Source organism: Mus caroli, unplaced genomic scaffold, assembly GCF_978045245.1.
Source record: "Mus caroli unplaced genomic scaffold, Mus_caroli_1 scaffold_12, whole genome shotgun sequence".
In the NCBI taxonomy this organism is placed as follows: Eukaryota; Metazoa; Chordata; class Mammalia; order Rodentia; family Muridae; genus Mus; species Mus caroli.
This window is the reverse complement of record NW_028227267.1, coordinates 7,348,406-7,375,599: the sequence shown is the minus strand read 5'-3', so window position 1 is coordinate 7,375,599 and position 27,194 is coordinate 7,348,406. Positions and strand designations below refer to the sequence as shown.

Genomic DNA, 27,194 nt, shown 5'->3' with positions numbered 1-27,194 from the left:
TAGTGTAGGCTTCTCCAGCATGACTATGAAGAAAGTACCGATGCCAGACATCTAGCTGGGGTAAGGATCTTTTCTAACCACATCAGAGAAGCACCCCAGTTGCTTTGCTTCATGCTGTTGCATCAATGTAAGCCAGTCTAAGAACCAAGGTACCGGGAATTAGGGATTACTGGAGGTCTTGCTAGAGCAATCCCAACCCAGGCGCCCATGGCTGCTCAGTACTCATTTGAATGAATAAGAGTAGAGAGCTGGGTCCATGTAAGCAGGTAAAGAACAGTGGCCATCCATTCACCTGTCAGCTCTAAATACTACAGCAGGCACAGCTAACCCTCTCACATTGTGCCACAACATTGGCACCTACAAGGTTTGTATATGAGAACTTTACACTGGGTTTAAGAAAAAGTCACAAGGCTGGAGAGATGGCTCAGTGGATAAGAGGCCATGGAGGGACAGAGTTCAGATGCCTGGCAACCTCAGAACAAGCTAGACATGGCCGTGTGTGCCTCTAGCCTGAGCGCTGTGGAGAGTGCAGACAGGAAGATCTCTGGGACGTTTTGAACACTGCCCTTATTGAAAAATATCAGCAAGAGACCAGGATTGGAATAATGCAGAGAACACAGAGACAAAGGAAGTTACCTAGTGCCTCACAAATGCATGCTTGAGCACACACACACACCCTACCCCCAACCCCCCCCCACACACACACAGACATGCATGTACGCGCATCAATGCCTCATGTGCACACAAACAGGTGCAGACGCCAGCACACATACCATCAAAGAACAGGCATACACCAGATAGATAGGTAGATAGATAGATAGATAGATAGATAGATAGATAGATAGATGGATAGAGGAAATGAAAAAGCAAAGGTGAAAGGTCACATCTAATGTGTTTTGGTTGAAGTTGATATATGTATCACAATGTTTTTTTAAATACCAATAAAAAATCTGTAATATTTTGTTTGCAATTTTGTGTTGGGCCCCATTCATAGCTATCCTGGGGTTGCGTGCAGCCTGTGGGCCATGACTTGTGGCTCCAAGTCATGTCATTTTAATATTTTGTTTACCTTCTTCTTTTCTCACCCAGTGCTAAAGGCACTAAACTCAAGGAGTTCTCAATACAGCAAGTGCTGTCCCAGAAAACTACCCCCCAGGCCCCACTTAAATATTTTAGACATGCCACCTCTTAGCTAGTTCCCTAGTCTGCCTGCCTTCCTAATGCAAGCAGTGGCGATTTCTGCTCATGGAAAAGGATTTTCTCTTACCACAAGGATCAGTCTGGCATCCCTTTGATCCAGTATGCCTTGTGTCTTGTATTTCTCATGCTGCATACATGGCAGGGATTTACAGTAGTCCCTACACAGCCTTGTCTGGATGCTGAGTCTTTTGTAAATGCAGTGCCTGGAGCAGCTTTTTGCTCGGAGGGAATGAAAAAGCAAAGGTAAAAGGTCACATCTAATGTGTTTTGGTTGAAGTCTCTCGCTATGCTGGGAAACAGCTGGCCCTGCTCTCTCCCCGAAGCTTTTACTATTGTTGGGGCATTGTGGTGCATCGTGGGGGTATTACCAAGGGAGAGTAGGAGCTGTTCAGCACTGCCACACAGAGTAGAGAGAAACTTCCAGGCCAGCCACTGAGCTTACAGTACACTGCTCTTTTGCCCCAGGCTCCCCTAGATAACATACGTTTTCTCTCTCTTTTATTTTAAAGGTCATGATAATATCACTGTGAGACTGTGAGCATTGTAGCTTAAGACTCTAGGTGGAGCTTTACGGGTTTAGAATTTCACCTGTGCTTTTAGTCCAAGAGCCCGCACCCCTTGCAGAGGGCTAGCTTAGATGGAGCAGGTGGTATCATACCTTCAGCTGCTAGGAGACACATTTCAAGGCACAGAAACCCATGTGACCCTGTGGTAGTGTCATTTGCAGAATGCCTACCCTGCTCACATTCTCCTCCACTTCTGCGGAGGAGTGAGGTGAACTGAAAGCCAAAGAAATGGACTTGACCACCACACTGAAGACACTGGAATGCCCATGAACACAAGTCACTGCCTATGTGAACAGTAAGAAAGCCTGTCTTGGCACAGTCTGATGTCCGGTAGATCTGTGCCTTTTTCTGAAGATAAATAACTCATAAATTAACTAGTAACCATCAAGAATGCCAGTTACCAATAATAAAGTCATGACAGGGGAGTTCAAATCCTGTTAGCACTTGTGTCTGTATTTCCTTTTTGCATAGATTCTTCCCTGGGGGCTGCTGCAAAAAGGAACTTTCCATCTGCCCATGGCAGCTAGTCCTAGAAGTCTATCTTACATGTGCTGAAAGTGAGATGAGGACCAAGGGCCAAAGCCTTCCCCTTGGACAAGGGCTTCTGTAACCCGAAGCTATGGCAACACTGAGTAGAAAGCCATTAGGTCAGACTGAAACTCTCACACGACAGTGTGTCTTCTATGCAAACATGTTTTGGGTACATTTTATTCATTCATGTATGTAGGTTTACATGCCTATGTGAGTGTCTGGCTCTGTTATTCTTCACCTTATTCCCTCAGAGTGGTGTCTCTCACTGGACCTGAAACTAGGCTGCTAGTCAGCAAACCACCGATCCTCGTGTCCATATTCAGCCCACTGCTGAGGCTAGAAGCCCACACAGCCATGCCAGGCTTTTGTTACATGGGTTCTTAGACCTGAGCTTAGATCCTTCTGGTTACAGGTATTCTTGTCAGTGAGCCATGTCTTCAGCTCTTAGAGTTTTGATAGACTTACTTAAAGCTCCCCCTTCTGAACTGGAATCTACTCTTTAACCACATCTCAGGAAAAGTCCTATAGCCTCGCCATACCCTCCCCCAACCCCCTTCCCCGCGCCTTGTGCTTGGCCTCCTTCTGAAGCTTGTCCCCCTTTTCCTTCTTGATTTCCTTGTGATGTAGGGTGCTAAAATGTTTCAGCACCTCTGATCCCACATTTCATAATCCCATTACAGCAGTGACAGCCAGCAGACAACATGATGTAGAGATGTCAAAAGTGAAGAAAGACCCTTGAGCATCCAGAACTGAGGCTTTAGGCTGTATCCGAGAAACATAGTGTTTCTGAGTCCCAAATAAAAGACTAAGGAAGGGAAGGGCAGTTGGACCATAGCGTATCAGAGACTGGTGTGTAGAAGAACCCCCTTCCTGAGCATAGACATACTTCACGAATTTCTGGCAAGAGTTTAATACTGCGGACTGAGCGGAGACTGAGTTCAAATCCCCTACATAAAAATCCAGGTTCAGCTCTGCACACCCATAACCCTAACACTGGAGAGCAGAGACAGGAGGATTGCTGGGACTTGCTGGCTGACATCTGTTCTAGTTAAGTTTCTTTTGATGTGGTGTGATAAAGACCATAACCAAAGCAGCATGGGAAGAACAGGGTTTATCTGGCTTACCAGGCCAGTCAGTCCATCAATGAGGGCAGTGAGGAAGGAACAGAGGCAAAGCCATGGAGGGATGATGCTTATTTGGCTTGCTCAGCTTCGTTTTTTCTATACAACCCAAGACTACCTCCTCAGGGGTGGTACCACAACAGGGCTGGGCCCTCCCACATCAGTCATTAATCAAGAAAATGCCCCACAGACTTGCCTCCAGGCCAGTCTGACGAAGATATCTCAGTTAAGGCTCCCTCTTCTTAGAGGACCCTGACTAGTATCTGGTTGACAAAACCAAACCAAGCAACCAACCAAGCACACAGAAAGATACACGGGCTAACCAGCACACCACCCTAGCTCCAAGTTTAGTGTCAGACTCTATCTGAAGGGAACAAAGAGAAGCAGAATGCTCAGCATCCTCTGGCTTCTGCCCGGCACACACAGAGTCTAAATGGACTCTTAGGTAAGGCAGGTAAGGGCTCCCAGCAGTGCAGTAGTGAAGAAGAGGCCTGGATGAAAATGGTTTGTGCCAGGTAGCTCTTAACAGCAAGAGATATCAAAGTGCACTGAAAGGAAGCCAAGCTGTTGTAGTCAGAATGAAAGAAGCTGGTCTCCTTGCTGTGTGGCTCTTAGGTGAGAGAAACTGAAGAAGAGGGGACTGGTGTGGAATTGGACCTCATGGGAAGCTCTTGCCCTCTTCTGATCAGCTGTGTCAGCCTCTGAAGGCACAGTTATCTGCTACCCCTTGGGCTTGATGGATCATTTCTGCATTTGAGGAAGGTTGTGCAACCTTCCTCTGCTGTTTGACACGTTCTCCTGCAGCCCTGATTCATAGTACAGCTCTACCCTCTGTAAGCATAAATCTTTTTTCCCCAAGAGGCTGGTTATTTGATATGAGGTTTGTGGTAGTAGAGCAGCAGCTGGCAATGTTGGATTTGGGGCAAGGAAGTTGTCTTGGCCATCCTATCTACCAGATGGCCAGGACTTGAAAGATTGAAAATTACTAGAATCTGAAACAAGGGCCAAATGGCACAGGGTTTGGGAAAAGGCGATGGGAGTCTATCTGAATGTGACACATGGTCTGCTGGGGCTCTTCTGTCTTTGTTAGATTTTTCTCCAAGTTGGAAATAAGCACAACCCTGTCCTGTAGTACCTGGATGATGAACACACATATAGCAACAACTGAGGCCCTGCCCACTAACTTAATAATAGGACTAACCCATGTGATGAGCGATCACTTGCAAAGAAAATTTGGTGGTTTATATTTCCATAGCTTGTGCCTGAAGTTAGGCTATAATCCCAAACTCCCTATCAGTTTCCTGAATTGGCAATGTCTCTATGTATTGGAGATACATCTAAAGACAACTGGAAGGCACTAAGAGTCCTCCGTCATGTTTATGTGCCATCCCTTTGAAGATGACTAATGCTACAAAGCTTCTCAAAATTGGAAGTGCCAGGAGCTAAGTTTTCAATTCAAGCACAAAGTGTGGGGAAGGGAGAGTGTGCCCCCCCCCATCCTTTTAGAGCTCATTTGTGGAAGTGCTGGCTTCTCTGTATTACCATGCAACCTCTTTGATCTTAAAGCAGAAGGAAGCAAGTTGGAGGAGCCGGGAAGCCTCCTCGTGTGGTTCTGAAATGAGCAGTGTATTACAGAATTGAGTGGATGTCAAGCAAACCATGAGTCTTTTGAAATTTGAACTCAAAGAGGTATTTCTTACAGTGAGCACACAGATGCTCAGGGAAGGAATGCTGCTTGCTGTTGGGCATCCTTTGAAAGATTAAGAGAGGTTAAGGCAACTTTCTGTCCAGTAGGACCCAGACAGACACTGTCCATGGTGAGTGCAAGGTTCTGCGCTTTCTACTTGTAGTCCCTAGAGAACATTCTGAAAACATGTCCCCCCTGTAAGGATGTAGACACTGAAGCTGTGAGGCTTCATGCCTGACTCAGAGTTCCACTTTCTCACCCTCCCTCTTGGCCTCTTTTAGCTGGAACGGAATCCAGAATGTAAACACAGGTTGCTAAAGCAGCCTTGTTCACTGCCGACACATTGAAACGCTGCCCACATTGCTTAGCTGACATCCACAATTTTGCTTAAGTGGCAAATTGATTGAAACAGTCAGTGGAAGGGATTATTTCAGTGAGGACTTTGCCTTCCTGGAACAAATCCACTTATTAGCATGCAGTTTAGATCCCCACCCATGGCCTGGCGAATGAGCTCAGTGTTATTAGGAAGTTTTGTTGACTACCCAACAGCTCCATTTTCTTCCTCTTTTCCTTGTCTGTATTGTCGCCGGCAGCTGAAACAGACTATATAGAGACTTTGAATTGTAGGGTTGCTTTGAATCCGGGGTCAGGCCTTTGAGCTCAGAGGAGCCCTGGTTTGAGTGTTGAACTAGGTTCAGTAATCACAAGTGAACAGAAATTGAGCTTGGATTAGTTTGCCTGGTTATTTTCTACTTGTATGTTATCAGTGTCAGTCATGGAGGATTAGGGATACCTCCTTTGAGCCTTCATACCATCAGACAACACAAAATGCATTGAAGGGCCCCTGGACTGTAAAACATCCCTTCTCATCTTGGATGGAGCTTCATGGTACAGTGATCATCCTTATCTACCAGGCATGTATTCCAAGGCCTATAGCAAATGCTGAGACCTACCGGGGACCCCAGACCCACAATAAGTTACTTATTTTTTTCTATCCATGCATACCTACAGTAAAGTTCAATTGATAAATTAATTAATTAATTGGTATACACATCAGAAAATTAACAATAGCCAATTAGAAAGCAGCATTTGGGAAGTAGAGGCAGGATGATCAGAGTTCAAAGTTAGCCTCAGTCATATAGCAAGTTCAAGGCCAGCATGGGTTACATGAGAACTTGTTTCCAAGCAAACAGAGAAAAAGCCAATCATAAAATAATTATAACAATAAAATTGCTGGCATTGGGGACATTAGTTAGTAAAATAAGGGCTACTTGAACCTAAGCACTACGGTTGCATCTGATCTGACAACTGAGATGGCAGGACGGAAGGAACCTGATTGGATGTGGGCACACGGAGCAGTGGGCTCACTTATGTTCTAGACATTGGAAGATTTCATCACTGGACTCCAAATAGTGTTCAATGTAAAACTTAGGAATTCTTTCTTTCCCTTTTAAAGATCTCCTCCTCTTCTTCCTCCTCCTCCTCTTCTCCCTCCTCTTCTTCCTCTTCTTCCTCCTCCTCTTCTCCCTCTTCCTCCTCTCCCTCCTCTTTCCACTCCTCTTCCCATTCCTCTTCACCCTCCTCTCCCTTCCTCCTCCTATTGCCCCTCCTCCTCTCCCTCCTCCTTCTCTTCCTCTTCCTCCTCCTTGCTTGCTTGCTTTTTGAGTCTTACATAGCCCAGGCTTTCTTTGAATTCCCTATATAACTGAGGATAATCGTGAACTCCTGACCCTCTTGCCTCTCTCTATCTCTCAGTGCTAGGATGCCATACATGCACCACCTTCTGCTGGGTCTTTTCTGTTTCGTCTGTTCGGATGACAGTTGGCTATAGGTAAATGAAGTGTAAAGAGTGTAAACTGTTTCTAGAAGGTTGCCATGATAGCAGCAGAGGCGGAGCAGCATTTGGAAGTCAGCTGAATTGGTCTCATCAGGAATCTTATTCAGAAACCTTTAGGAGCAACACATGTTGGTGGGGGGAATTATTGACATCATAGCTGTCCCTCCAACCTCAGCCTCAGCGTGCACTCACAGAAGCTGTTGAAAGAAAATGACCCCGAATGGTTGAAATGTCAGGCACATTATTATTCCTGGATTCTATGCTTTAGTTAGTGTATCCTGGCGGCATGAGCTCAGCATCTCTCCATGAGTTGCAGGTGCTCAACAGAGGCCACGTGGCTTTCAGTGGCCTTGCTTACCTTTTGCTAGTTGGCAAACTAGAAGGACGCCAGCTGGGATTGTCCATGTTCATTCTCGCCTCCCTTCTAGCCTGTGATGGGCCAGTGTGGGTTCCTCTCATGGTGGCCTTTAGGTCCCAATGCCTCGTGAGCATCTGCCTTTGTCACATTCACCAGATTCCCCTTATACCAAACAATGAGATAGACAGTTTGTTTTAAAAGTAGGGAAAAGTGATAAACACTCTTGATGAGAACTACAAACTCCAACTCTAGAGGTGAGTGTGGCAAGGAGGGCAGGGATTAGATGACTTCACCATCTCCTCACAGACTTCAGGAGTTTAAGTAATTTGACTCACATAAATGTTTCTATTCCCCTGAATCAAAGAAACCACCTCTCTGTTACCCTCTTGTTGCATACAAAAATGCATGAGATAACTGACTTAGGAAACATTTCTTTTGGCTTACATTTTTGTATTTTCCAATCTATGATTGATTGCCTTCCCCCTTACTTTGGACCTGAGGTGGGCATTACATGGTGGGGTGAAGACTAGTGCTAACCTCTAACATCATCACCCAGCACGATAAAGAGAAAGGGTGTGCCTAGGGTCCCACCAGGGCATGTCCCCAGTGACTGAGAACCTCCCAACCAGGCCCTAACCCTTAAGTGTTCCACCACTTCCTATATATAACACTGCCTTGAAGACAGATGAGTAGAGGACACTCATCCAAATCTTCCTTCTCCCTATAGCCTGTGACATGGATTTCTTTATGGGCTTTTAAAATGTGACCACATTTACTGAGAGTTCTCTCAGTCCTGCATTGTGATGCGGGGGAGGGGGTTAATTTCAGATGAATTACTTGTAATTCATCTGTACATGTAATTTTAATTCATCTGTAATGTTTACAGTAATTGGATGTATGGATGATGGAAATACAATATTTCTTCAAGTATACTTTTGATTTGGTATATCCTGTCAGTATTTGCCATATGTTGGCTTTCTAAGAAAGTTTTACATTTTAATCTTTACATAGCCCTGGTCTGGACTCCCTGTCAGATGACTTGGAGGCTCAGTTATGCCAACATCCAGATTTTTACCTGTGTGATCTAAGACTCTGAGTCTCAGTTCATGGCCCTCCCCTCCTCTCCCGTTTTCCTTCCTTCCTTCCTTCCTTCCTTCCTTCCTTCCTTCCTTCCTTCCTCCCTCCCTCCCTCCATCCCTTCCTTTCTTTTTTCTTTTGTAGTATTTACACTGCAGTGTCAATTTCTACTTTATGTTCTTCTGTTCTTAGTCTGTAAACAGAAGACTGCGTAATAGTCCTTGTATGCTGAAGATACACACACACACACACACACACACACACACACACACACACGGGACTCCAAACATGAAAATATTGTCATTTTTCCCCAGGAAGCTCCTTAAAATGCTTCTTCAACTCACCCCTGCACACTGACCTCTGACACCAGAGAGTTCTTTGTTACAAGGCAAAGCTGTGAGCATCGTGGGATGTTTAAGAGCACTCCTATTTTGTTCTATACACACTAGGTGTCTGGGGTTCTGTGGAATTGCCCTCCCCACACTCTAGTAGTGACAACTAGAAATATATGATCACATGTTCCCTTAGGAGGGCAGAGGTGCCTCCCTTTAAAGCCTTTACTGTGCCCTAGAGGTACTGGAGCAGGGAAGGGAAAGAAATGTGTGAAGTGTAGATTATTCTTCAAAAGAGCAAGTCAGGAATGGCTTGTCAACAGGGGTGGGGACATCTGCTGAACCTGGAAGTAGTGTGTATCCTTTGTAGTTCCGAGAAGTTCAGCATAGGGCTGGCCCCAGAGTCCTCTGAGTTAACTCGAAACAGCAAATTGGGTCTTGCTTCACATTGAAAGGTTCATCAATATCTCAACTTCATTATGTTAGAAGTGGATTAATAGGAATTGCAGCCCCTGAAGGGGAAAAATGCAGGAACTTTGCTAACCACAGATAATGGATTTTGAAACGTTCTTTATTTTTAGGGGAGGAAAAGGACATGCATAGACATAGAAAGGAGATATCACGACCCCTCCTGTACCTATCACCCAAGGCCCTAAGTGATTGGGCCATGGTCAGTACCATGTTGCCCCATTCTCCAGCTGGTACCCACTCCTGGACTATTTTAAAGCACACTGTAGACATTGTTATACTTTATTTGTAAATAATTATAACTAAAGCATGCTGGGGAAATTTTAATCTAAAGTACTATCTAAATAGTATCTGAAAAGTTGCAGAAATGAGCCAGTGCGCTTGGTTTGGAGAAACCTCAACTCCAGAAGAAAGGTGAAGGTAGAGACACAATCTCCCAAAAGCTGCCCTTTCTCTGTCATCCTGCTTTGAGCGGCTCTTACAAATGTGCATAAAGAGTGTGCATTTTCCCGGGGAACTGGGGTCTTCACAGAGGAGAATGAGTTGGCAGGGAACTGGTACATTTTCTAAGAAGAAAGGAAAACCACAATCAACAGAAGGTGCTGAAGTACTCAGCCAGTGATGGATTGTTCTCTGACGAATTCCAATGACTTTTCAGCCTATCAGAACTGCTTTTAATAAAACGAAGCAGTAGCTTTTTAAGATTGCACTATGGAGGTGGCAGTTCCTCTCCTGTTATAATGTATTCTGAGAAGTTTCTTTGTTGTGATTTAGACTTCCTCCCTTGATTTTATTGTGTCATAAATCTCTGGCGTTTGGTATGTGTGAGACCTCACCGGCTTGCTAGACACAGCCCGTTCCCCCTTCTCTCTAGAAGATTAAACTGAGGCAGTAGAAGCTGATGCCAGGACAGATTTAACCAATCATGTTTCCTTTACATGTAGGTCAGTCCGAGGGACAATTCTGCACTGGATCCTATTATCCATGGGCTGAAGGGCGTCGTACATCACGGTGAGTAAACTCCATCTTCTTCCTTTAGCTAGAATGTGAAGGGCCTGGATCTGTACCTGAAGGAATCAGGTTATCTCGAAGAGGACCGAGGGTGATACCATTTCTTGCCCTCAGATGCTAAAGGGCTTTAGAGTCATTATCTGATGGATATAGAGCACCTGCATATATAACCTGCAAATGGGCCTGGGTTAACAGTGAGCCATTTGTTTCCCCTCAGGTGTTACTGTGAATGCACAGGTTGTAAATCAAAATGCTCTAAGATATACGATTCTTAGGTGTTGAATCTGCCATTCGTCTCATTTTTCTCCTAAAATTATTCCTTTTCCAAGTGCTATGTCACTTGTAAATATTTTTGATTTGCCTCTCAAATTTAAGGGGAAAATATAAGTAGCCAGGACAAGCCATTAAACTTCACAGTCTGTGAGCCAGCACCATGCAGCTGCTGACATGGAAGGGCGAGGCTGATGTTCTGTGTGGCAGACATCATATCCTCAGGCATAAACCTGGGAGAGAAAGTAAGATGAATGGTTCTGTCTCTTCCAACTGGTTTTATTGGCAGAATTTCCCTGCAACTTTATTATCAGCCAATGCATCATTACCTGGGGCACCAGGATACTCTCGTTTCAGAAGCACCCTTGTTGCAGGAAGGTGTTGAGTCTGGATCTCGGGTAATGATTTGTAAAGTTTTAATAATCTAATTAGAATTCCAAAGACATTGACAAAAATAGCATTGGTAACCATGATAAATCTCCCTCTGTTCCCGCAACTGTGATAAAATGTCTTCACACCTTTTGCAAGGATTGTCTTCTGACACAAGCCAATTCTGCAGAGCTTAACAAATACCTCTTCCAGGGAAACTAAACTTGTTATCAGAGTTCGATTAAGTTGGATTGAGCATTAATTGTTCTGTTCAGTCGTGCGGCAGGTAACAAGAATAAACGTAGTGAAAACAGAATGCTGAGGAGATGGCTCAGTCGGTAAAGTGCTTACCTCACCAGCATGAGGCCTGAGCTCAGATCTCCAGCACAAACTTAAAAGCAGCCCCACCCAGGCTCAAATCCAGGAGTCAAACTCAGAGCCTTGCTATTAGGAATACTCTAGCACTGAGCTGCCTCTCCAGAGCTACACAGTCTGTGAGGACCCTTTCCTCGTGACCTGATTACCTTCCCCAAACCCCACCTAATGCCATCGTTTTGGACACGAGTCAATCAGAAAGGGGTGCAAACAATTCCACTCAGGAGTGCTGTCTGATGTAAGGAGGGGTGTGGTGATGCCAGGTTCCTCCCCTGCTCTATGACAGGATAGAGAGTTGCAAACAATGTTTGCCTCCAAGAAGAGCTCGTGTATTTCTTCAGTAAAACCAAGATGTGAGCCTGATTACAGGCAGCTCTGGCTTTGGTCGTAGATAGAGATGGTCCCACCCAGCTCTTATGGGGAGGGAAGGGAAGGGAAACATTGCCCATCTTCTGAAGTCTTGGCTGTTTCCTCTGTTGGCACCTTCTCTTTCCCCCTTGCATGTACCCCAAGGGTGTTTCCACCAATATGCTCAGTAGTCTGAGTTCAGATCTCACCTGTCGAATGACCCATTCTTACCCACTACAATCACCCCTGTGCCATCATCCACGTTTTCTTCTCAGATGTGTCTGGAATACCTTTGTTGTTTATCAGCTCATGCAATACCTCCCCGAGCTTCAATAAATGCGGAAGGATGACACACTACACCTGGCAACAGTAGCTGCTCAATAAATCACACCTAAATGTCTAAATCAGATCAAAAGTACATGCGTACAAGGGAAAATATCAACATATAAAAATAGAAAAAAGGGTGAGGGAGGGACTAAAAACCTCTGAGTCTTGTTTCTGACTAAGAGAGAAAGTAAGCGGCAGGCAGGGTCAGACAGACATCCTGAAGAGTTGAAAAGACTTTGTTGAAGCTAACTGTACTTTTCCTTGAATGTCCTATGAGTGATTTTTGTGATCTGCTGATTTGAAGGAGCATAAATAATTATGCCTTTCACAGATTCTCTGGCTAGGGAATGATGTTGCAGATGTGTGAAGTGCAAAAAACTGGCTGTGGATTTCTGAGGCGGCTTTTCCTTCCTGACCTCTGCGGGTCATATCTTAGAACGTTAATTTCTTATTAACTGGCTGTTCTGCTGTTAGAGAGAGGTCACCTGTGGTCCTTCGGCAGAGATGCGATGAGTTATCTGGTGCTGGCTCAGATGCCACCATGGAATTCTAGTGAAAGACAGGTGTCCTGTAGGGAAGAATGGCCTGGGAAGAATGAGGACAGTGTTCATTCTGAGAGAAAGGAGAAAAGCATGAAGCTGGAAGAGGCTCTGAAAAGTGTTGACCAGAACATCAAAGAACTCCAGAGCCAAGACTGCCCCTTCATGGAGCCTGCATAGGGTGGTCAGGGACCTGTGTGATTCCCTGCTGGCTGCTCATAGGCTGGTTCACTATGGTAGGGGTATTCCATTAAGACACAGAGAGAATCTGGAATGTGTGACCTCACCTCAGCTTGTCTCTGGAAAGAGTGTCTGTCCCAAGGGCCACTCTCAAAGATAGCTTAGGCCTCCTCTGCTTCCGTTTGCAGTTGTCCACCTGATCTCCACCCTCCACCCCTGACCCCTGCAGTGGATTCTCTAGTCATGAATCCTTTCTTCTAAAATGTTCAGTGAATCTTATGAGTGGCATTTTTCATTCTTCCTGTAGTGATTGACACCACTGAGCTAGGTGCAGTGTGTGGAGCTGTCCATGGAGTCCATACTCTTGGGAGGAACCTATGGTTAAGTAGGCCATGGCTTGAAGAGTTGCCAGTTTCACTTAGACTTGGAAATATGGAGATGTCAAGACTAATGCCTGAAGAGTTCTGAGAAGATGCTACAGGCTGGGAGCAAGCTTAGATTCAGTGCAGTGACCTTAGATGGACAGACGATATGGTTCCTTGGCGACTCTGAGCACGGTGACATTTTTCTCCATTGCTACAGAGATAAACTCTAGAAGCTCATAAGCCACACAAAGCACTGTTTCTTATGCCTACCTTTGTGATGTCAAAATGCAGTGTGCATCTAACAGCTGTATAGAAATGTTGGCATGTAATTCATTTTATAAAACTGCTGACTGGTGAGAAACATGCATTTAGTTTCATGCTGAAAGTATGTATTTTTCCTACTTATTCTTTATTTGCCCTTAAAGAACCAACCCGCACAGCGAGGAACCCTGCTGATGCCAGTTGCCTGGGTGTTGAGCCTTGTCTGTTTGCCCCTCCTTTCCAAACCCCCAACCCACCATCATTTTGTTCTTCCTGATTCTGATGAGCACACATTCAGATCACTGAAGCACACTTCTAATAATGTCCTCAAATGAAGCTTTGGAGAGCTTCTCGTGGCATGAATGTTAGGAAAGGGATGAGATGCAAACACGTCTCACAGGAGAGTTCCAGCCAGCCTGTCAAACAATAGTGTGACAGACTTTGTTGGGAGAGATGCAGCACTCAGGTACACTCACCCCAGAATGGGAGCCCATGACAGACGGTTGTGCCAGTGTGCAATTTGGTGGACTCAAGAGTTTGTATTGGGGTTACCAACAGGAATATAAGTGAGGGCTTCCTTACAATGTACAGGGATAACAAGCTTAAGTATAAAGTCCTGACCAATGTAGCTACATCATCAGAAAGCCAGCTCCAGCATGGTGAATGACTCCTGAAGGCTGGGACCCTGGAGCTCACTCTGCTTCTTGCAGACAGCTCCCAGGGTTTGGCTTGTCAGTGTCTCCAGCCCCAGCAAGTAGTACTCCCTTTCATACTTCTAATGGTTGCCCTCATGAATCTACTGTCTCTTCTCCCAGATGTGTAACCTCTGCTTACCTGCCATTTATCCCCTAAAGGCTCCCTCCCTCCAAAGGGATGTTATAATTCAGAGGAACATGCCATGCAGCACCTGTAAATCTCCTGGCACATCTGCGTTATACTCCTCCCTCTTCTCCTCCCTCTTGCACTGAGATGCATCTTCTCCCCAATCTGTGGACAAAATCCGGTGCTGGCTGGAGTTGTTCTGAGCCCCTAACAGAGTGAAGCAAGCAAGGAGTATTGTGTAAGTCGGCTGCTTCCAGCCAACCTTGCCATGTGGCAGGAGCAGGTGCCAGCCTATCCATCCTTCCTTACGTACCACACCTGACTCAAATGGTGCTTCTTCAATAAAGAAAGCATTCTAGACATACCTCAGAGGGCCTCTGGGGCCTTCTGAAAACAAAGTCTGTCACACTATTGTTTGACAGGCTGGCTGGAACTCTCCTGTGAGACGTGTTTGCATCTCATCCCTTTCCTAACATCCATGCCATGAGAAGCTCTCCAAAGCCTCATTTGGGAACTTTATTAGAAGTGTGCTTCAGCCCAAAAACTTAGGATACCCAAGATATAAGATACAATTTGCTAAACGCATGAAACTCATGAAGAACGAAGACCAAAGTGTGGACACTGTGCCCCTTCTTAGAATTGGGAACAAAACACCCATGGAAAGAGTTACAGAGATAAAGTTTGGAGCTGTGACGAAAGGATGGACCATCTAAAGACTGTCATATCCAGGGATCCATCCCATAATCAGCTTCCAAACGCTGACACCATTGCATACACTAGCAAGATTTTGCTGAAAGGACCCAGATATAGCTGTCTCTTGTGAGACAATGCCGGGGCCTAGCAAACACAGAAGTGGATGCTCACAGTCAGCTATTAAATGGATCACAGGGCCCCCAATGGAGGAGCTAGATAAAGTACCCAAGGAGCTAAAGGGAACTGCAACCCTATAGGTGGAACAACATTATGAACATCTGGGGTACTAACCAGTACCCCAGAGCTCTTGACTCTAGCTGCATATGTATCAAAAGATGGCCTAGTAGGTCATCACTGGAAAGAGAGGCCCATAGGACTTGCAAACTTTATATGCCCCAGTACAGGGGAATGCCAGGGCCAAAAAGTGGGAGTGGATGGGTAGGGGAGTGGGGGGGGAGTGTATTGGGGACTTTTTGAATAGCATTGGAAATGTAAATGAGGAAAATACCTAATAAAAAAATTAATTCAAAAAAAAAAAAAAGAAAGAAGTGTGCTTCAGCAGGTAGGCTTCATGTCACAAGATTATGATCTCATAGCTGGACTGGTTGAGAAAGCCACATTGCACAAGTAGTCTGCTACCTCATGCTAAAGTGTAGACACAAAGTCACTTAAAATACTTGTAAACAGGAGTTTTGTTTTTAATAGCTATCAATTAAAAATACTGAATGTTCACCAGTGGGAGCATAGGTTCCAGCCATGATATATATGAGACTGTAGCCTATTATATGCAGCAGTTTAAAAAAAAATGGCAACCTACAACCTATTTGAAAGAACACATACTTTGTGGTTCTATTTATGTTAAGTGCAAGAATAAGCCAAATCAGTCCATGGTGCTACAAGCCAGAATGGCAGAATGAGGTGACAGTGAGGCTCAGCGTTTCCTGGCTGTAAAGTGCTGTTTTAACCTATTTATCTGGGTCTCTTTAATAGCTTAGAAGTGAGAAATGATGTTATCACACACAAAGTTCATACCTGAGAATCACTGATTGAGTTTAGAAGAGCAAATTACCAAAACCCCACACAATGTTTGGAGTACATTTGTGACTGTGTTGGGACATATTCACACCTATGGTTGAACACACCTCACGGACGGTGATGCCATAGTATACTACAGTTTCACCTGGGTGTCCGTGCTGATTTGTACATACATTCTCTGAGAATTAAGGCTAGCTCCAGTGTTTCAGACACTAATTTCATCAATAGATCCTATCTACCAAGCTTTAAGCAACAAGAAAATCCTATCAGCATGCATAGATAGTTTAAACTTATTAAAACTGCCAAAAGTATTGAATATTGACTATGGTGCAAATACCAAGGACTGTGTACGTGCTGTGAGATAAGTTAGCACAGCCACTCTGGAGAAACACTGAGTACAGTCTAACAGAGAACTCAGGCATATGCCTGGCAAGAGAAGAGTACAGGAGTGCCTATGACATTGCTTCTTCCAGTTACCCCAATGCAGAATAGCCCATTCCGTTGCAGGTTAGGTGAAGATAACTCAGCATAATCATACAGTAAAGCATTGAGTGAAAAGGACTGGACCACCAAGCAACATGTTGTATTTGAGAGCCAGAAAGTTGAGAAGTTGAGAAAGATTAGAGCAAGGTTTTACAAGATTGTGATGGTAAGCCTGAAAGAAAAGCATTATTATTGTTGTTTGATTATTTCGAAGTGGAAGTTATGCTCACTTCTTGGGTAGAGGGGGATAGTGATGATGTCACTAGAGCGAGTGAAGGTGCCACACCAGCACTGTTTTAGGGTGCTTGCCATTTTGGCCTTGTGCATTGTTGTGTTGCATTCTACAGTCAAAGCATATGATGATTATAACTCAAAAGAAGGGGCTTCAGACTCTTGTACCAGAGACCTCACAGCAAGCCAAGAGGGGATGACAGCGCTCTTCTCAAACCTTTTTCCTGTAAGGACCCTTGACAGACCGGTTCTTCTATCTGTGAATTGGTTCAAGACCATGAAAGAATTGAGTCTGCCTCGGGGGTCTTATCTTTAAAGAGCTAACTTTAGATGCAGTATCTGCTCTGCTCTTAGGGTTTAGGAAAAGGAAAAAAAAAAAAAAAGCAACAAAGTGGGGCAGGTGCCAGTCTCAAAACAAAAAGCTCCTTGCTTCAGTGTTGCTGCAAGATCAGTACACAACCAGGAAAGGTCAAACTAGCCCAGTAGGTGTCACGGAGTCTTCTTGACATCCAACTGCTTGATCCACCTGCCACAAGCAAGTGATGCAGGCACTGCTGGGAAGCTGATCCAAGGCCACGCCTTGAGAGAAGTGGTCCAACTTTAAGGTCCTGTTTCTCCCTGGCTGTCTGTTGCCACTCGTGTGTGTGTGTGTGTGTGTGTGTGTGTGTGTGTGTCCATCTGCAAGTCTCAGTCTTGACAGAGTCATACCAAATATGTTTTGTTGAAGGAGCAAGTTAAGTATTTCAATGGACTCTAGTCTGCAGCTATTGCTCTCTCACTGAGAGGACTATGGCTCATCTCTTCCAAAGAGAAAAGAAAAAGAAAAACTATCTAGGGCCACATGGCTAAATATTCTGAAAATATCTGCATGAATTCTGGAAGCACAGCACAAAATCTAGGAAATAAGACTTTGCTGGGGGTGGGGGTGGGGCTAATAAGTACAGAAATAGTTACCCATGCCATTATGTACCAGCAAAACATCACAGAATTGAGCTGGATCAGTCGGAGGCATCTTGCCTGGTTTTTACCCATGAGCTTTAAGCATCTTTGCGTTCATTCTTCCTTTCACCTTCAGAGTGTCTGGGAAACACAAGTCAAGACAGTGAGATCAAAGGAGCAAGCTGACCCTTGCATGTGCAAACATTTTCTTTCTATACATGCCATTCTTGCTGCTACAGAGACTGGTATTTCACTTGCCTGCAAAGTTGCTTCATGGTGTCCAAACATAAACGTGTTTTCTTATTTTCCACTTGAAATTTGATTCTAGGAGCCCAGCTGACATGGAAAATATTATTGAAGAGCCTGTTAGTTCAGGCTGCCCTGGATTTGAATTCTGGCTCTCCAGCTTGGAAGCTGTTTGAGCCTGTGCAAAGGGCCAGGTCTCTCACCAATATTTCCATTTGGAAAACATGAGCTTCCTCTGCCTTGGGTAAATGTGTTGAGGCTGGGGAGACATGGAAGTGGTGTGCACTCTGTGCCCAGAACACTCTACTCTAGCTTAGGGCTCAAGGGACCAAAATCTGTAGACCAAATCAAGCCTCCTTCTTGCTTGTTCAAAGTTTTATTAGGTTAAACAAATACTGGCCCACTGCTTGTCGTTATATATAAAGTTTTATCACTCAGCCATACTCATTTGCTTGCATATTATCTGTGGCTGCTTTTGTTGTACACTGACAGTAGTTGTCACCAACAATACACAACAGTCTTATAAAGCTTTAACTATTTGCTCTCTGGCTCTTCTCAGAAAAAGTTTGCCAGCCTCGCCTTAGTGGTAGCTGGTGTTTTGTTTGTTTTATTCGTAGCACTGCCCCTATGCAGTGTGTGTGTGTGTTTCTGTGTGTATGTGCATGTCTCTGTGTGTGTGTCCCTGTGTGTGTGTCTATGTGTATGTTCATGTGTGTGTGTGTGAGTGTGACCAGATAATATAAGCACTTAGTTGGGTCATTTCCTCACTATGTAACAGGATACGCTTTGGTTTTGGGCTTGCCCTCAAATGTGTTTCTAGTGAATTAATGGGGGATTCTATTGGAATGTTTACCTTGAAGCAGTTGCTCAAATGATTTTCCCTCTTTTGAATGAAGAAACCTGTGCTGTGCTGTCTGTGACTCACTGATAATTCTGAACATTTACAGCTCACTGGTGATTTCGAGCATCGTAACACGAGACAAAATTTCCCGTTTGAGGTTTATGTTTCCAGCACTTAATTACATGGAACTTTCCTGAAGTGTGCTATAAATGTGCGGCAGCCAGCTCCTGGCCAATTGGCTCCTGTCTTTTTATGGATCCAGGAAGGACTGATGCTTATCTGAATGCCTTTGATCTCAAAATCTTCTAGAAACAGACAGGCTTAATCCATTTCCAGTTTCCTAGATTTGAGTTTATCAAAACCTCCACCATAGATGTGAGTCATTTCCGTTACTTTTCTTAGTTAAGTCCAGGAAGTAGGATGCGGTGTGAGTGCTGTTTTATCACTGAATGGCATTGTTAACAATAGTGTTAGGTCATAAAAAAAGGCCTCAGAAGTTCTCATCCCACCACCCTTCTCTGTGGATGTTTTATCATTTGAACAGGACTATAGGAGTTTAGGGAAACATGCCTAACCTTGTGAAATATGAAGAACAAAGGGTTTAAGAAAACCCACCAATGATCCACTGGCTTCCCTTGGCTGACTTTATACCTTTTTTTTTTTTTTCTGCTGTGCATATGTCACCTTAAGAGAGGAGAAGTACTGTCACCTCTGGGCCAAGAGCACAGGATTTGGCTTTGAATATTATTCCTCCCTTTGAGCAGATATTACTTGCTCTCCCAAAGTTCAGTTTTCTCTACTGCATTGTGGGAGTGAGGCCTTTGGTTTACCATAAAGATACATTATGTTACAGCACACAGTGTGCCCGCACTCAGCTCGATCTGGGATCCCTCCTGCACCATCGCCCCTGTTGATTTGCACATAGTGGTTATGGACAGCTGGTAACTATGCATTTACAACTACCTGGCTTTTGAAGTATGATGTTTGACCTTGCTAGGGCATATAAAACTTAAAGGAAATGAAGTCAGGCATAGTGATGATGCCTGTGGTCCCAGCACTCAATGGACTGGAAGATCATAAGGATAAGGGTAGTCTAGGCTTAAAAAAAATTAGCAAAGAAAATAAAGGAAACAGTGATGACATTGATAATTAAGATGGTTTGCAGTGACCAGCACTGTTTTGATTAGGGTAATGAAACAAAAGGTGGAAAAAGGAAAAAATAAAATACATCTTAGCTATCCTACCTGCTGGACTGAGCCCTCCTTTAGTGCTTTCTGCATGTAGCATTGTGTCATCACTATAGTAGCCCAAGGAGATTTCAATGCTGTGACAGAGAGGAAAGCTGGGGCTTCCTAGGGATGAGCCGAGCTGTCCCAACTCCTGGAGCAGAGCCCCTAAGTGAGCCCAGGTGTACTGATTCTCAGATGCTTCTCGCTCTTCTGACTTTCACTTTATCCCTCATTCTCTCTTTTCTTTTTTCTTTGACAGGGTCTCAGCTATTGTTGTCCCAGCTGGCCTTAGACTCACAGAGATCTGCCCATCTCTGTCGCTGGAGTGCTTAAAGTTATATGTCCCTCTGCCCAGTCTGAGATGCCTTTAGTCCCACTTACCTTCTGGCACTAACAACTTTCTTGTTTATTGTCAAAACCACTTAATTCTTGTGTACCTCGGTCCCCTTTTATGAATTAGCTCTTTGACCTGGTGAAAAGAAAGCCCCAGGGATCTATCCTCATGTCAGCTATGGTCTCCAGGGCTTTACAGGTAGAGACAAGCCCTAGAACAGCTCTGGATGGTCCCGGGTGTTGTCATTATGTATCTCTTGTAATTTCAGTGCCACATCCATTTCTTTGAGATCTTCATATAATTTGTGTTTGAAAAGATTAGCGTCAATGTGTTTTATTAGAACATCAACTTTAGATAAAAATAGCCTGTTTAGTCATCTGAAACCATTAACATAGTCAAGGAAGATGAGTGGCTTTGCATTAGGGTTGTGGGACAATGTCATTCTCTGGGCCTCTCTGTGTTTGCATATGGTGATCTGGATTCTTCATCCAATAAGCCTATCTCACTTAGGTGGCACAACCGCACTAGCTAATTATCCCATTATTGAGGTTTCTGGGAATTCTCTAGGAAGACAGAAATAAGTAATGTTGCCTCTTTCTTGCTTCTGTTGAGTATCCCACTCTTCTCTATGGCAAGCAGTGTATGCCACCTTGCTTGGTAAATCCCACAGTTCTTAATGACATCACTGCTATCTTCTATATGTTGACTATTCAGCATATTTTCTAAAGAGACTTCTTTGTCCCTATGTAACCAAAGCATTGCAAATATTAAGTTATTAACACACTGAAAAATGCAATCAATCAGATGATTATCATCTAATGTTTTAATGATCACATTTTTAATCCAATTATGCATGTTTGAATCTTTCAAATTTTCTTTAATTAAAACTTGCCTCTTGGCACTGCTATCAGAAAGAAGAAATTGAACAGAATGAGCCAGATATAATTTAGTGTTGAGAGGAAGCTGCAAGGATAACTGTGCTGGGTTGAACTTAATGGCTGACCATGACTTTAAGACCCTCATACAAAATTTCCTAATTGATAAGGAAAATTTAATCATCTTCAAATATACTTCATTTGCATTCAAATAAGGTATTCCTTTTTCCAAACAAACCTCCCCTAACTGATTATTCATATTGTCGTTCAAAATGCTTAAAAAATGAAAGACAGAGTTTGGTGAAATGTAGACTACTTAATACAGTGTGTATTTAATATAAAATCCATGCATTATTCATTTCTGCAATTTGAATAACTTTGAATTTGGCATCCCTGTTCCTCATATTTTTCTTTGATGAACAATTAATTATTAAAATATAATATTGTCTGCATACAGCACCCAGGATCCTAGTGAGTGGAGCAGGAGGCTCGTCCCGTCTCTGTCCTTTCGCCTAGTATTGCCCAGCACCTGCTTGTTGTGGCAACGCAGTGCATGGCGGGAGAAATACAGTGTACCCTGTGTGCTTCTCAACTGGTTGGTGGCAGAAACAGAAGTGCTTCGGACTTAAGTTACTCATTAGGCTAGACATTGGGGGAAGGATGCACTTTTGAGATCAGTGTGGAACAACACAGTCTCAATAAACTTGTCACAAGACAGACTAGTTTTATCGAACAGTACCTTCTGGGCACTCTCAATGACAAGCACTTTCAGTGCTGAGTAACTAGTTAATAATAAACAGTATTAACTAGTTACTGCTCAGACGCCAATATCAGGCACTCTTACCATTGTGTCTCAGAGAAGCATGGTAACTTGCCTGGAGAAGCCGAGTTGTGATTCTAGCCTACATGGCTTGGCTGCGGCAAAGCTCTCTTCCTTCTAATATCTCCATTACTGAGACCTTCATGAAGAGCTACATTGTGAGCTGGGTCACACCTTCTTTCATCTTCCCCATGCCTGTCTCATGAGTTGGTTCTGTCAATTCAGTACCTGTGGCTGAAGCAGATGCTGTGACTGAAGCAGATGCTGTGGCTGAAGCAGATGCTGTGGTTGAAGCAGATGCTGTGGCTGAAGCAGATGGGACAGTATTGAAAGTTCTGCTAACTCAGGGCATTGAGCAGAAGACTATGTTCAAGACTATCCTGTGTTACACAGCAAAACCCTGTCTCAAAAAAAAAATAATGCTAGTATGTATTGTTAACACATACCATGGCTTCCTGACCCTCTCGAAAGTCTGGCTGTGACTTAGAATGAAATTTGTGTCACATTGTATGGGAGCCCCTTATGGAACTTAGGTTAAGGTAGAGGTAGGCAAATTTTGGACAGAAAGCCCTGTCCTTTCCACTGCCAATTTGGGCACAGCTTCTGAGTTCTTATACTGCCTCTCTGATTATACAAAATGTTATTCTCTGAATATGAGATCCTTCCTTCTCATTAATGTAGACATATTTTGAAGGGTGTATGCAGTTATTATTAAATTTAAAATGTCCTCAATAAGGTTGTAGATTGTGATTCTGTTACCTGAGTTTGAACATGATATCTTTGATGCTATCTATTGCCCTGCAAAACCTAAAATATTTACTCTCTGGTAATAGGTAAATATTTAGGTAAATATTTTAGCTTTATAGAGAATACTTGCTATCCCTGCTTAAAAACACAGCACAAGCCAGCCTAGGAATCTTCTCTGCTTGCGCTCAGCCAGGGGCTGCTGTGAAATGAAGGTTTACAGTGGCTCAGGCACTGGGTTTAGTCCCTTGTTCCATCCCAGTCACTTTGAGTAGTCAGAGCAACTCTAGAGGGTTTAAGATCTCACGATGACCATTTTACAGATTATAGACACAGCCCAGAGATGATAAGGCTTTTGCCTAAAGTTGCACAGCTTTTCAATATCATTTCATTCCAAAGCCCAGGTTAGAGCCTTGGCACAGACAGCGTGTGCCCTGAAGGCACTAGTATTCAAGTTGAAAAAGGAAAAGCGAGGTGTAGGTCCTGAATTTCATTTCCAAATACTAGGGAGAGATTACACTTGAGTCTCTGCTTGCCTCAAGCTTTTGACCCCAGAAATGTTACACAATATTAACAGATTAGAATAAGTCAGAGGTTCTGGGAGTGACCTTTGGTCTCTATGTCAGCTCTGGACATAACGGCTATGGTTTGTGGTGTTAGAGTTGCTGAAAGAAATGGTGTTCTCCCTCGTGAAGCTCCTCCCTAGGGCAGTCTCCAGCCTTCTAGGTTTGTAGAGAGGTGGTGACAGAGAAATGGAATCCAGCCCCTAGCTATGTCTGCCAACTCTGTCCCAGAACTGTTCACACATCCTAGACTTTCGAGGTCAGCCTCGTCACAGCAAGGCTCACACTTGGAGCTCCCATGAGACCGTACTGGAACTCACAGATGCTTGGATCTTGCTCCAGCTGAACCAGCGTTCTCTTTCACTAGGGTGTCACTGCACCCTGTTTGTAGGCCAGGGTGCTGCTTCATCTTTTCATGTTTGTTAGAACAATCACCTCTTCCTGGAGTCTGGGGCAATATCAGCTGTCAGGGATTGATTATCCTGTTTCTCCCTGAGGTTATACACACAGCCTGCTCACCTATAAACCTGACGTGGATCGTTCCCTTAGAGAAAAACTACAGGGTTTCTGATTTTCATTTTGGAGCCTCTGATCCCAGCACAGGCCACTTAGTGTGATGCCAACTTCATCTGCTGCTCAAGGGAGACAGGAAAGTGGCAGCTCTGTTGCCCATGATGCCAAGCCCTAAATACACCCTCTGGGTGTTCCGGCTTTGTGTTGGCTGCTGTATGGCCTGGAAAACTCAGAGGCTGCAAGCAAAGGCCAAAGCACACTTTGATAGGTGTTCTGTGATTTGACTCCCTGGTAACTAGGTAAAATTAAAGCCCAGACTTGCCAGGAGGTGGAGAGGCAAGCCCTTTAGTTTCCACTTTCATTCAACTGGGATCAGTGGATGTGAGCTTTTGGTTACAAAACCTATGATTTAAAGCTTTTGCATTTTTTCCTTTAAAAAAATTATTCTAAAACTTCTAGGAGCATGGGCTTTTGTTGTAGTGCCTGAGTAAGAGACCACTGTACCCTGTCTTCTTATAACCGTAAGAGTTGTAGTTAGTTTCTCTAGGCCTTGAGTTTTACATGGGCCAAGCATGTTAACGTCACTTCTAGGTTGTGGAGAGAACTCTGTCAGGGAAGTAAGTGCTTGCTGTACAAGCATGAGGGACTGAAAATGACCCCCAGAACCCATGCTAAAAACAAAACGTCGGGTGTGAGAGAGTGTGTTTGTAATGAGAGTGCACGGGTGGCAAAGGCAGGCCTCCATGCTGGGCTTCACCGACTAGCCAGTCTGCCTAACTGTGAGTTCCAGGCCAGGAAGAGTCCCTGTTTCATAAACCAAGATGACTGTTGCCTAATGAGTGACATCAAGGCTGATATCAGGCCTCTACATGCAAACATTCACAGACATCCACAGAAACAGAAACACATGTACACACACAAATATTAAAAAGGGCATACTTGGTTGAACTGTCTACTGCTAGGAAATTAGGATGACTTGTTTCTTAACTCTCTGGTTCGACATTCTAGACTCTGGGAATTGGGTCCATATAATGGGACTAACTTGATAGAGTTATTTTAAGGATCAAATCACTTAAAGTTGCAACAGGACCTTCTGCATGTATTGAATGCTGTGAAAGTGTTTTGGTGTGTGGATAGGATATTGGGTAACATAAAATATAGCCCAGGATGTCGTTTTTAGAATCTCTTGTAGAGGATACTGTAGTTTTGTTGACTTTAGTACATTTACTTTCTACTGGGATTCTTGTAGTTTCTGCCAGGTATCTAGACTTCCTAGACTTCTGATGTATGGAAGTTATGCTGTGTCTGCATAACTGCACTGAATATTCTGTGTGAGTAGTGTAAGATGGTCAAACTGTGGGAGGGATGTGGCTCCAGGCATATAGCTGTGTCTGGAGGGTGGCTCAAAGCCTTGAAGGCCACCAGCAATGTCTTGGGAGCTGTGGTGGAAGCTACTGAGGAAATCAGGCAAATCATTAGCAAGACCTCGATAGCTTTAAGATATCTGTAAGTGCAATGAAGAGGGCTGTCTCCATTTTAAGTTCAGGTCTTCTCTGAAGATGTAGATAGAAGAAAGGCTTATAATCTTAGAAGTCTGGTAGGGTGGATAATAAGATAATTCCATTTAGTCCAGAGAATGACATTCATTTGCTGTATTTTCAGTTTTAAATGTGTTTATTAAATATACAGTAAGCCAAAGTAACAGAATAAACAGCAAGTGATAGAAGGCAGATGATAGCTAGATGGTTAATTGTTCGATAAATTGATAGGTGATTGATAGGTAGATAGATAGATAGATAGATAATAGATAGGTAGATAGATAATAAATAGATAATAGTTAGGTTTGTAGGTGATAGATAGGTAAGTAGATAGATACTGACCTAGACGATAATGACAGGTAATTATAGATAGATAACTGATAGGTAGATGATAGATAGTTAAATGTTAGATAGATTGATACATGATTGATAGATAGATGATAGATAATTAAGTATAATTATAAATGGGTGATTATATGATGATAGCTAGCTAGGTGATGAATAGTTAGAAAGAAAGGAAGGAAGGAAGAGAGAGAGAGAAAGAAGGTAGTTCCATGATAATAGATGAATAGATAGACAGATACGTAGATAGCAAAACATTGTCAATCAGGTATATAAGCTGACTGAGGAAGTCCTCATTGAAGCAGTCAGCTGGAGTTCCTAACAGAGAGTGTCTGGCAGAACTGAGTGGTCCCTTATTTTTTATTTATTTGTTTTTGAAATTCTCGGGGCTGGAGAAATATCTCAGTGGTTAAGAGTACTGACTTCCAGAGGTCCTGAGTCAATTCCCAGCAGCTACATGGTGGCTCATTGTTGCGAGCTGTCCAGTGGCTCACAAGGACGGGTACACCTGAATAGCAGCTCAGCGCTGAAAAAGGAGGGAAACTAGGCAACGAGAGGAAGATGGAACCAAGACAGTGTTCTGATCAAGGTTCAAATTTTTAATGACGGACACGCTTTATAAAAGGGGGAGGGCGGAGTCCATTCCCACCAATTCATCCTTGGAGCCTGGAACCAGCTGCTGGTGATGAGTGCAGGATAGGGGGAGTCTCTGGGAATAGATGGGGGGGGGAAGGGGGCTCTCAGCAGGTAGCAGTATCTTGAAGAGGAACTGCGGCAGTGGCAGAACAATAGAGTGACCTAGGGAGGAAGACTCCACCCTAGATAATCTCCTTAGTGGCAGCAAGGTCAAGTTCTGGCTTAGCCTGCTTCAGGCTTATGGGAGGCTACAGCTCAGAAACCAGCAGGATAGGTTGAGGCAGGGCAGGAGTTCTCAGATGAGCATTTTCTCCACAGGTGATCTTTCCCTGACTGAACATACCCTGGCTAGACTTCCTTCTGTCTTCTCTCCCCCACAGTTATGCAGTAGGATAGACACTGGTGTCCTCTATGACACAGTGCATGTACAAATAAGAAGGCGTAGAGGACACTTGATCAACACATTGAAAGGAAATAAAACTTGAGACCTGTGATTCATGTAATTTATGTCAAATAGCCTAAAGAGTTGTTCGTGAGCTTTGAAAGATGGGGCTGAGAACATAGCAGAACAGGCCAGGACATGCCTGGGCAGGCCCATCGTTACATGTCCTGACTGGCCTAGTGCCTCCCTATCTCCCGCCCTTTCTGACAGTCTGTTAATGTTTAAATGGACCAATCATGTGAAACCTTGCCAATTCCTCCCCCAGCCCCACCCCTTTTCTATAAAAGCCCCTAGCTTCCAAGCCTTGGGGTCGAAACCACTGTCTCTTGCGTGAGATAAGTTTTGACCCGGAGCTCCACCATTATGGCTCCACCATGTGGTCAACACCTCTGTCTCCTGCGGGAGATATGTGTCCGCCTGGAGCTCCGTCATTAAACTACCTCGTGTTCTTACATCAAGTTGGTCGTCTGTTCGTGATTCTTGGGTGTGCGCCGAATCAGGAATTGAGTGGGGATTTCCCCACTAGGTTCTTTCAACATGAGGCAGAAGGGGGCAGCACCCAGACCACATCTACAGCCAGCTTCCTTCTTCGTGAGCTGAAGCAGCACTCAAAAGGCAGTTTTCTTGTTTGCTTTTCTGTGCTACC

The 27,194-nt window shown here is 44.0% G+C and overlaps 1 protein-coding gene across 4 annotated transcripts in view; it reads left to right on the top strand.

Moving 5' to 3' along the window:
- The window catches only part of Ptprg (protein tyrosine phosphatase receptor type G), a 682,360-nt gene that overhangs the window by 521,592 nt on the left and 133,574 nt on the right, over positions 1 to 27,194 (top strand). For 3 of the 4 annotated variants that reach the window (XM_021181278.3, XM_021181279.3, XM_029468957.2), the window contains exon 6: positions 10,122 to 10,188. In XM_021181278.3, the coding sequence (XP_021036937.1) occupies positions 10,122 to 10,188 (67 nt within the window). Of the gene's footprint in view, positions 1 to 10,121; positions 10,189 to 26,879; positions 27,164 to 27,194 lie in introns of those variants that run through there. The other variant, XM_029468961.2, reaches the window with a different exon arrangement.